At 48.0% G+C, this 11597-nt stretch overlaps 1 protein-coding gene across 1 annotated transcript; it reads right to left on the reverse strand.

Moving 5' to 3' along the window:
• Positions 1 to 7367: 7367 nt before the first annotated feature.
• Positions 7368 to 8922, reverse strand: LOC120683579 (BTB/POZ and MATH domain-containing protein 1-like). The gene has a single exon (XM_039965667.1). It carries the CDS (start codon positions 8728 to 8730, stop codon positions 7669 to 7671), a length of 1062 nt encoding a protein of 353 aa, XP_039821601.1. The 5' UTR covers positions 8731 to 8922; the 3' UTR covers positions 7368 to 7668.
• Positions 8923 to 11597: the final 2675 nt, after the last annotated feature.

Below are 11597 nucleotides of genomic sequence, written 5' to 3' on the forward strand. Positions count from 1 at the left end.
CGACACCGACCGGTAAACCGCTCTTACCGGCCGGTAAGCCGGCCACGGGCACCGGTACGCACCGGATCCGGGGGTGCACCGGTAAGCCAGCCTAACCGGGCGGCCAACCGGGCACGGAGCGCGGCTAACCGGCCGCGGGCGCCGGTCGCCTCCTGGGGACGGCGGGGTGGCGGACAGACACCGGCTGCGGCCGGATAGGGAGGTATTCTGGGGTGCTACCCCCCCGGGTCACAAAGAACCCTATCTAAGCATGCAGACCGCCATGGGCCTTAACGGGCCTTCTTTTTTTTCTTTTTCTTTTTTGAATTTACTTTAAAATTCCTCAAACTAGGCTAAATGAACAAATTTTTGAGAAAGTTTTACATCATTAGATTCTTCAGACCGTGTAGTATTTTTAGGGATTTTCTGGGATTTTTTCATTTTTTTAAATTCAAATTTGAATTTTGAATTATGGCCGGTTTGATACCGGCCGGTTCACTAACCGGGCCGGTACGGTTTGACCGGTGCCGGTACGGTTTGACCGGTAACAGGTCAAACCGGACCGGTTCCCACCGGTTAGGTGAACCTTGGTCACACCACGACCGAACTCTGGCCTGTTTAGTTCGTTTTACATGTAAACGCAAAAAAATTTTGCGTGAGAGTCTTGCCAATTTGAAGTACTAAATGAAGTCTATTTACAAAACTTTTTGCATAGATGGGTTGTAAATCGCGAGACGAATCTAATGATGCTAATTAATCCATAATTAATCCATGGTTACTGTAGCATCACTGTTGCAAATTATGGATTAAGTAGGCTCATTAGATTCATCTCGCGATTTACAGCCCAACCATGCAAAAAGTTTTGTAAATAGATTTCATTTAATACTTCAAATTAGCAAGATTCATTCGTAAAATTTTGCGTTTACGACTTTTTTGCGTTTACGGGGTGGGAACTAAACAAGACCTCTATCTCCTCCGCACCGGCCGCCGGCCCGGCTTGCATTGTTGGCTGGCCCCCGGCCTTTAGTCTATAATTAGATATTATTTGTCAAGTAACAATAAAAATATACTACATTACTAAAATCTAAACTTTTTTCACCAACTAAACACATCTTTAATGCACGGTTCATGTCACGCTGACGCAGGCTTCGAGATTCAAAGAAAAAAAGAAATCCTCGACTGCATGATGCTCCTCCTAGCTCTTGGACCCCGAGAAAGCTGTCTGGTTCTCGTCCCTCTCCGGTAGGGTGACTTGTTTAGAGCAACACCGCGGCGCCTTGAGCTGGTTAACCTCGCCGTTCTCAGCTGCATCAACTCGGTCGTGTATTAAACAGAAAGAACATAGGCTCCATTTAGTTTTCAAAAAATTTTGCATAGTACTCGTCACATCGAATCTTTGAACACATACATGAAGCATTAAATGTAGTTGAAAAAATAAATTAATTACACAATCTAACTAATTACTACGAGATGAATCTTTTAAGCCTAATTAGTTCATGATTGGACATTATTTTTCAAGTAACAACGAAATATGCTACAGTGTCAAAACCCAAACTTTTTCACCAACTAAACACACCCATAGGATGAAAGTGAAAAACATGAACATGAGCTTTCTTTAAAAAATAGATGAACATAATGGTATGACGTTATCTTGGGAAATGATGCGCAGCGGATAAGGAAAAAAACAACGAAAATGGAAAATGGAAACCATGTAAAAGATAGTCACTCTACGCTGTGTTCATCAGAAACTATTTGAGTCTATGCCTCATAACAGAAGCAGAAGCGCGCAACGGGGCCTCAAAGAAAATAACATAAACAAGCAATTGACACTGCTGAGATACAGTTCTGCATCAACCCTGTTACTAAAGCAGGAGAAAATAAAACATGGTTGCAATTCAAAACTTGGGGCTAAAGCTATGTTGCCATTTATGTAGCATATCCTACATTTTTATTTCTCGAACTGCGTAGGAGAACTGCGCAACATTTCGTTTAAGATAGAAGAAAGGAATGTGTACAGCCCTGTACTTAGTACAACTCACACCACTAGGTCGACTCTTACGAACACTACTACAAAATCATTCATTTGTCCCGGTTCCTAACTAGCATTAGTCTCGGTTTTTCAACCGGGATTCCCTAGCCGGGACAAATGCACCTACCCTTTTGTTCTGACAGATATGGAACCGGGAACCATCTAATTTTTTGAATTAAAAAAAACTCAGCTTCCACCCCCGCTCCCACCGCCTCCCCCTCCCCCTCTCGTCGCTGACACCTGCAGGTTCTAGTTCTTGAGCTTCAATTCCACCCCGGCCATAGAGATGCAATCAAATCAAGAGCAACATACAACCAAAGGATTCACATCAACATGAGTTCAATTTGATTCATTATACAACAATTGATTCACAACACATGAATTCGATTTGATTCACAGTACAACATCTAATTCACAACACACTCACAAACGAATCATTCACAAACACGAACTCATCTCAGTTGTAGCTTCTCACCGCCGGGCCTGTCGTCCACGCGCCGAGCCGAGCTGCTGCTGCCGCCGGCCGGCCAAAACATGCCGCTCCGGCCCACGACCATCCGCTGCTGCTGTTGCGACCATCCGCGCCGAGACCGAGCCGGCCCCGCCCGCGTTGGGCTCGCGTCAGCGGCTGGCCGGGCCACGGCGGCCTGCGCCTGGCGGAGGGCGACAGCGCGTACGGCTCGCCGCGGCCTGCGCTTGGCTGCGCGCCCGGCGGAGGGCGCCGCCGCGTACGGCTCGCCGCGGCCCCACGCCGCCGCGCACCACAAGCCGTCCGGGCTCGCCGCGGCCCCACGTCGCTGCGCACCGCACGCCGTCCAGCACGGTTTGCCGCAGCTCTGCCCCAGCACGGGTCCGGCCCCCGTGCCGCTGCTGATGCTTCGCTGGTCGCTAGAGGAAGAGAGGGAGAAGAGGCAAGAGGATAAGGGAGAGATGAGAACTCGGGAGAGATCTAGAGAGAGATGAGAATGGGAGGTGGGCACGAAAAAGAAAAGAAGCAGTGCACCTTTTAGTCCCGGTGCTAGCCTCCACCCGGGACAAATTGTCTCAACTGGGACTAATGGGCCGAGAGGCTTTTGGTTCCGGGTGTAGCCATCAACCGGGACAAAAGAGTATCTTTTTGTTCCGGTTGGTGGCTCCAACTAGGACCAAAGGCTTCTGTCTCCCTGCCCGCTCGGCTAGTCATTGGACCCGGGACAAATGCCGCCTTTAGTCCCGGGTCAAAAAACAGTCGGGATAAAAACTCTGGATCAAAGGTCTGTTCTGTAGTAGTGGAAAGAATTGCCAGGGGCAGCGACCTATTGAGGAACTCTTTTAAGCTTGGATGCTCCTGCCAGGCACCAAAGAGCACACTCACGAGACACTATCTGGGGCGACTGAACACTTGGTTGAGCATCCTCGAACACACAAGCATTGCGGTGCTTCTAGACCTCCCATGTGACTAGGATGACGAGGGAGTTCAGACACTTGCGACGATCTTTAGGCACAGATTTGATAGTCGTGCTCCACCATGCTGAAAAACTGGTCGTCGAGGTGGCAGGCCTGTCAATGACCATATTCAGGTGCTGAGAGATTAGCGACCAGCATTGCCAGGTGAACACAGCTGAGAAGGAGATGCTGGGCTGTTTCCTGTTCAAAGCGGGCAAGCAGCATGGTGAGGCAGGCCCTGCTTGGCAAGGCGATCAGCAGTCCAAATGCGTTGCTTGATGGCAAACCAAAGGAAGAACTTGCAGCATAAAGGAGCCCAGCTCTTCCAGATTCGCCTCCAAGGTGGAAATCTGATGGAGCTGACAAAGCAGGCTGCATATGTTGTTTTGCTGCTATAAGAACCTGACTGACTTAACTGATCAGATACGCCCTGCTGTAGATACTCCATCAACACCTGAACTGATAAAGAACCTCGGATGTCACGAACCCACCCTCTATTCTGTTGTGCTTGAGCTACTGCCGACTTTCTCGCCCCTTTTGGTACAGCTTTGAATTGGGGGCTAATTCAGCCGGTGTTCCACCATTAAACCACCTGTCTGTCCAAAATAGGATGGAATCGTCGCCAACCACTGCATCTACTGCCATATAAAAAAGAGCTTGTTTTTGCCGGCACTTGAATACCTGAGCATAACAGGAACAAACAGTGAGCCTACTGAAAGGTCCAGCATACTTGCTTTTCTTTGAAACACAGCAGCCCAGGACTGCAGGAGCTACCATCGTAATTTGGAAAAATACACCCATCCAGGCAATGTAGAAATCTGTGTGCAATGCCACCTTGGGCATGAGAACATGATTTCATCATATATTCAGTTCAAATCACCTTGGAAACAAATTATCTATCAAATCATATAAGCAACCAGATCTCTCACTTTGCGTTGCAACAAGCTGACAACGGACAACCACAGACATGAGGGGAAAATCCGAAAATATACTGCATACGCATGACATAAAGATATTCAAATTGAAACAAGGTGCGAGTAGTAGTAACTTGGCATTGTAACAAAAATATTGTGCTCCTTTAAAGTATCATATAACTCACTATAGTAACATTAAAATATGATGGCATGTACTTGCTGCTGTCTTCTAACGTTCATCACATTTCACAATGGATTTAACATATTTTCATTTATGTCAGGCCGGCTGAAGACTCACTGGATTGAAGAATGACAAGACCAGTAAAACAAAAGTTATAACAGTGATACCTTTTTCTCAGCGCATTAACAATATCTGAGAATAACTTTCAAAAACAATATCTGAGAATACAACTGAGATAGCATATATTTATATTATTCTAGGTGAGCAATCTTTGCATACAAGACATACATTTCAGATAACCTACTAGTCTTCTAAGATCTTCAGCAAACTATTTCAAAGTTAACCAATGATGAGGATCCTAGACTTGCAGAATTGCAAAGGGTCCTGTGTGAATACAAAACCTGGACCAAAAGAAATACTATACTGGAAAGAGTCTTCATAGTATTATATTAAGAAGCAGCAAACAAAGGCCAATATATACTTCCATTAAATGAAGAACCAAGCATCTGAACATGTGAATTCAAGGTCCACTCAAGCTTGAAGGTAGGATGATGTAGGAAAGAGGTCAAGAACTGAAGTACTGACATACCGTCAAGTACACACCAGTCAACGGAACCATGTGGAACATTGTACAAAATAGTTGTGGAACTGCATAGTTCTGTCTCCAAGAAGGTGAATACTAGGTTCAAGTTCAAGCATAGATGCGCAAAAGTAAAAGAAGAAACATCAGATATAGGTATTCCTATACAAAGGTGAAATATTGATGCTGTTACGAAAATATGTGCTCATTACAGTCACATAAAGTTATGCACTATGACAAATTTGGCATGCATTGATCATGCAGATTTGACACTCATCGAAAGTGGCAGAACACAACCCAGAGTATGCTAACTGACGGCCAGTTTTCTTGCTCCATTTCTTCATTGGTTGTACAGATTCAGGAACTGCCAAAGCTATAGGGCACAGTTTCAAGGCCTGGGAGAATACAATGGATGTCTGATGCTTTTTTTTTAAAAAAAAAACGGAACCAGCAGGAGAGCTGCCTGTTGTATTAACAAGAGGGAAAGGCCAGAGGCTACAGTACTGTACAGAAAGATTAGAAACGGATATCTGGTGCTTGGTGATGCAGGATCTGCTGCTGTGTCTCCTACCCAGTGAGCTCGGAGGGCTTGGGGAGAAATGGCTCAACGAAAGAGGTACCTGCTCTGCTCTCCGGGTTTACCTTATCGGTAAGGGGGAAAACCAGAGGTCGCCGATAAACACGTTTATCGAATTTTTCAAAAATTCATCGGGTTTACCATTTTTCTTTTGGACAAAATTTAGAAAAGAAAAAAATCTCACAATCTGTACACAAAATAATCTAGATTATCTCCAAACAATCTAACATGAAAAATAAGACATCACAATGCATAGAAATGAGAAGACATATGAACTAGGACGAAGTGGGGTGCGCTGTTTTTTGCCAGGCTGTATCTTTTGGGCATGAATTCAAAATGTCTGAAAATTTTGGACAAGAAAAAAAAACAGGAAACACCGATAAAGGTATTTATCGGTTTTCTCATTTTTTTTCGCCGAGAAAATTTTCCCTGCCTGCTCTCAACTAGCTCGGTTGAGGAATGGCTCATTGACAAGAGGTACCTGTTCTGAAGAAAATCGGTGGCAAGGTATAGTCACAGAAAATGGACACCAAGCTGAGCGTTGGCTCAACTGAAAAGTGTGTTTTTTTTAGTGTGTCCCTGATGTTGCTTTGTTGCATTCAGGCTTCTGTTTGGTAATAGTCTGTTGTCAGTCTGGAGTGTATGTTTAGAAGACTTAGCTCTGTATTTCAGGCGATGGGTGTTGTGAAACTTGGAACTGCAAACGCTTTAACCTTGTCATGTTGCAATGCATATGGACAGGGGTTTTGTCCATTTAACTCTAAACATAGAGGCCTTTGTAGTGTAGTTCATTTGAGGAATCGGCCTCTCCTCTATTATACAAAAATCATAAGCTGTCCAACGTTATCTGGAAACCAAAGTCTTGATTGATATTTTGAAACTACTTCAATCAAGGCATTGTTGAAATATGTGAGCTGGGCACATGTTGAACTGATATAGCCAGATTTAATCACTTTATGAACATTACTTGTAATAATATAAATACCTAGACCTCATCTTCTTCCCTTAACAACTTCTATGACAGTGGGAAAGAAAACTTACAGCACATTAAGTTCTACAAGAATATATCTCCACATCTTGTGACCTTCGAGTGGTAAAATAACTTGAATGGTTAATTGGTTACTGATTCGACATCCTGGACGCTCTGCAATTGAAATGCAGGGCCTTCCCAGCCATCCAAAGGGTCCTGTGGAAAACAAAACATGAACCAGGATAAATAGATTAAAAAGAGTTTCCTCCACAGCATTATGTAATTAGTAGTAAAGTCTGTACCATGTATATCCTTTCAAAATGAAGAACTAAGCATGAATGTGGGTTCAAGGTCCATGGCACCAATTAGATACAATAAAATATTTCTTTATAAACAACATAATTAGTTCAGGTCTCTTGGTCACTGAAGCTTGCAGGTAGTGTTGACAAGAGGGCAAGAACTGAAGCACTTATCTTAGCAAACTGGACAAAATGGTTGCAGAAACAACACAATTCTCTCCCAAGAGTTTTCCCAAAAGTGCATACCAAAGATTCAAAACATCTGGTAAAGAACTGTTTAACATGTTAATGTTTATTTAAATTGTGATACTAAGAAGATTATGGTAAATGATACTGAATAAAAAAAATGTGCCTACTTTAAGTACCATACAAGTAGCAGTATGAAACATACCAGTTTTACTGAATGGTTATGCTGCCCAACAATTTGCATTGTTGACTAATCATTCATCATAATTTTACAAGATGCTAGTATTGTTCGGCTAACTGATTTCTCGGCAGTTTTAGCACAAACAACAAAAGTTATAAAAGTAATACATTGTTAACTTAGTACAAAAGGTCTTAAGATAATACAATTGAGCTAGCAGCCTAGCACAGAGGTACATTTCACACCTACTCTTCGCCAGACTATCTTCTGCTAACTAAAGGATAAAGCATTCCATCACTAGTTGGCACAAACTAAACTACTAGTTAAAAGTTACATCAATAACGCGGATACTAATTTTTTTGAGATTTGGTCACTTTCTCCTTCTCCCACATATTCACGAAGACAGAAGGACATGCCGTTTTAAGGTGCAGATACCCTTGGCTTGCCACCACCTCATTTATTCTATCCAACGAGTTGATATAGTCAATGCAAGCATCTTTGAGCTTTGTGCAGTTATGCTGATCAGCTAGACATAGAGTGGTTGCAACAGTTTCAACATCAAGGCTTCCACAAAGGATTCCCTCACAAATCAACTTGAGCCTCTCCATGGCATATCTATCTGCAGCCACAAGAAGGTACTTCATCATTTCCTTTTCATTGCTGTCAATATCCTCCACTGCGGGCAATGAGTCTGTGTAGATGAAGTGAAGCAATGCCTTGAAAACAGGAGCCTGCATGTCTTCAATTGTTATGCACTCTCTGTTTCCCTCCCCTACAGGCCCGTAGAGCTGCGCCTTGAAGACCGGTGATTGTGTCGCGACAACAATCTTGTGGGCAGGGAAAACCTCCCCTTGAACAATGAATTTCACATCTGCTCCTTCCTCTGATTCCAACAATTTTCCAAAGCTAACCGACAAGTCTGAAGGAGGCACCACCGCGGCGGCCTCAGCTACCTGTGGTTCCTTGATAACAGTAATGTCGCACTCAATCACGATGCGGTCATCGTGTATGTGCCCGGAAGCTTCCATATCCCTCCTGCTAATGGACTTGTATGATTCCCAGCCACTGCCGTACCTACTCGCGTCCATGGTGGTAAACAGCGTCGGTGCGTCCCTCCAGCCGACCGACCACGGTGCTCCGGCATGGTGCACCAATCTGAGGTGATAGAGCGCTCTCACCTCGGCTTTCTCGCTCAGAAGCTCCAGACAGATACAGAAGGAGTCTCCGCCATCCCCTATGAGGAATCGACCATCGGGGTAGAAGCGGATGCACCAGTCGAAGCCGCCGACGGTGAAGGCGGCGGACCCGATGAAGCGGTCGACGCCGAGACCCTTGTGCAGGCTGAACCCATCGACCTCGAACGTGTGCGTGCCGTGCACCGTCTCCGCCGTGCACCACGACGACGTCCTCATCCTTGGATGCTGAGGTGCCGCCGCCGCTTTTGGGGTTTGTTCGCGGAGAAACCGAGGGCGGTCGAGGAGGTGGTGAGAGGACGGCGGCGCCGCGTGGAGAGTAGATCTGGTTGCTGGGGACGGCGGCGCGGCGTGGAGAGTAGATCTGGTTGCGGGGGACGGCGGCGCGGCTCCTCGAAGGGAACGGGGCGGGGGCGGGGGCGTGGTGGGGGAACTGAGGAATGGGGCAAAGCCACAAAGGTTGGGGAACGAGGAGCGAGTTTTTTTTTTGGAAAAGAGACTCTCACCTGCGCATTTTGGCCCTTTTGTAACGATTTTGAGCTGATTTCGGCAAAAGGACGGTTTGCTGCCTGAATTTAGGCAGCCCAGCTCCAGCCGACGGCTGGTTGACAAGCCCACCCAGTCACCTCCTGCTAGTTTGTTTGAAACACAGAATTGGCAACTGCTGGATGCTGGTTCGATCTAAAATGGCTGGCTGTTTGAACGGCACCTCCAGCCCAGTCTCCTCTGTCCAATGTATCCAGTTGAACGAAGCTGAACGAAGTTGTATCTACTCCTGGGAGTGGATTGGGCTAAATCCAAATCCAATTGGATTTTGACCCATGGATTCTATTGGATTTGGATTTAATTGGATATAGATATCCATTGCATTAGATCAATTAGGATTGGATCCTATTAGATAAAAGAAAGAGAAAATAATCCAAATGATGTTGGACTAGAGGGGGAGCACGCACATCTCCCCCGCTGCCGCCGCGCCGCACGCACATCCTCTCCGGGTCCCGGCCGCCGTCATCGCCGCCGAGCGGCACACACATCTTCTCCGGGTACCTGCCACCGCCGCCGCGCCGCACGCACATCCTCTCTCGGGTTCCGGCCACCGCCACCGCGCCGCACACACATCCTCTCCCGAGTCCCGGCCGCTACCGCAGCCGCGCGCATCTCTCTCCCGGCCTCCGTGCCTCTTGCGCCTGCAAGGCAACTGGCCTCGACGCAGCAAGGCGCCTATCCAAGATCCGGATGCGGCAAGGTACCTGGCCGAGATCCGGAAGCAGCGGCAAGGCGCCAGGCGACCCTCCGCGTCCCTCCGTGTCTCTTAATTTCGTGTTCAGGCTTCACCACAGGACACAAAAGCCAGTAAGTATCTTGCTAGCTCGGCTCGTGTTCATCCTAGTGCTCTCATCATCTTTGTCGTGGTGTGGTAAACCACAGCCGGGTGACGGAATGCACCCGCCTAAGCCCAGAGGGTGAGTACTCGGGGGCTAGCTAGTGACTAGTTCGATCTCCATGGAAGAACACGATGAACACAACAGGTTTAGAGTGGTTCGGATCGCCGGAGCGTAATACCCTACGTCCACTGTGTGCTGTATTGCTTGAGTCTGGGTGAGCTTGTGTGTATCCTCAGCTGAGTCTCGAGAGAGTCTCAGGATCTGTGTCTGTGTTCTAGCGGGCGTGCTCTCCCTTTTATATGTCCAAGGGGGGCACGTACACTGAGCGGGGCCCCGACATGTGGACCCGGCGATGTATTATAAACTACACTTTGGCCTTCAATGCCTCAGATCCGGAGATCTTGTCGTCCGCTTCCGTGCGTAGCTTCTGACCAGGGACGGTCTTAAGCTGTCCTGTCAGAGTAGAGTCTAGCCTCTGCAGCCGCGCGTCGAGGTCATGATGAAGTGCCGAACTACTGACTCTGTCCACTGTAGCAGTGTGCACTGTTGCTCCAGTCAGTAGCTGGTCATCATGACTTGTCGCCCATGCGCACGGCGCTGAGTCTTTAATGCTTGTCTTGGTAACTGATGAGCCGCCTCGGTAACTGGCGATCCACAGTGTGGACTGACAAAAGCTGCCCCATGCCCAGAGCCAGCAGATCCCGCCTCAACCACTCGCACTTAATGCGGGTGGGTGAGGGAGCTTTCAGCGGAAGGCTTGCGCCCGCGCCCGCGTCTGCGTGACACGTGGAGGCTCCGGACCCCTCCCGAGCAGCTAGCTGAGCCGAGAGCTCACGGGGGTCCGGATAGGCACGTGGAGGTCCCGGACCCATCTGCGGGAGTCCGGATGGCACGTGGAGGTCCCGGACCCACCTGCGGGGGTCCGGGTCCGCGGTCACAGGTGCTGAGCATTTCCACCTCTTGGACACGTGGTGACACCGAACCCGCTTCCCGAGCGGGAAGCGGGTCCAGGACCGTTGGTCCGGTGAGATGGAGTCGGACCCCAGGGGTCCGGCTGCTCAGCTCCTTAGGGCGTAGTTACGGATAACTATGCGAGTCTTGGCACAGTAGGAGTGGGTACCCCAGCTGCAGGGTACCGACAGAGGCCCCCGGACCCGCCTCGAGAGAGGCAACGAACCCGCAGGTGGGGCCACTACTGTGAGCTACTTGGCTGCTTCTGGCGTCCAGCGGTGCGCGCCGCAAGGGTCTTGTCCTGCATCGTCCATCCTTTGGGTCACATGCTGCATCATCATGTTTGGACCTGTACATGACTCAAGGTAGATGCTTAGCAGCATGCCCACAGGCCCCAAATCCTGTTGGCTGTAATCCTTTGAGATAGATAGCTAGGTTCAGTGAACGGAGCTCAAGGTGCCGGCCTTTAGGTTAAGAGAAAGTCCGGACCTCCAGGTTCCCAGTCCTAGGTACTACGACACTCATTCACAGGAGGTGGTGCGTGCAGGCTTAGGGTACGGAACCAGGCTAAGCGGCTACACGGCTCCGGACCTCCCCGGAGAATGAGTGCGCTTCCCTGAACCTGCAGGTTCCTAGGGATCCGAACCCCTCTCTTCCATGAGGGGTCTCGAGCTAAGTCACTAACTAGCCAACTCAATTCGGACCATAATCACCGCACAAGAGTAAGAAGCCACGTGGGGGTTAGCGCAA

Source organism: Panicum virgatum, chromosome 7N (assembly GCF_016808335.1).
Source record: "Panicum virgatum strain AP13 chromosome 7N, P.virgatum_v5, whole genome shotgun sequence".
Taxonomy (NCBI): domain Eukaryota; kingdom Viridiplantae; phylum Streptophyta; class Magnoliopsida; order Poales; family Poaceae; genus Panicum; species Panicum virgatum.

Coding starts and splice junctions, on each gene's coding strand:
- LOC120683579 (XM_039965667.1), bottom strand. CDS start 8,730: ATGAGGACGTCGTCGTGGTGCACGGCGGAGACGGTGCACGGCACGCAC.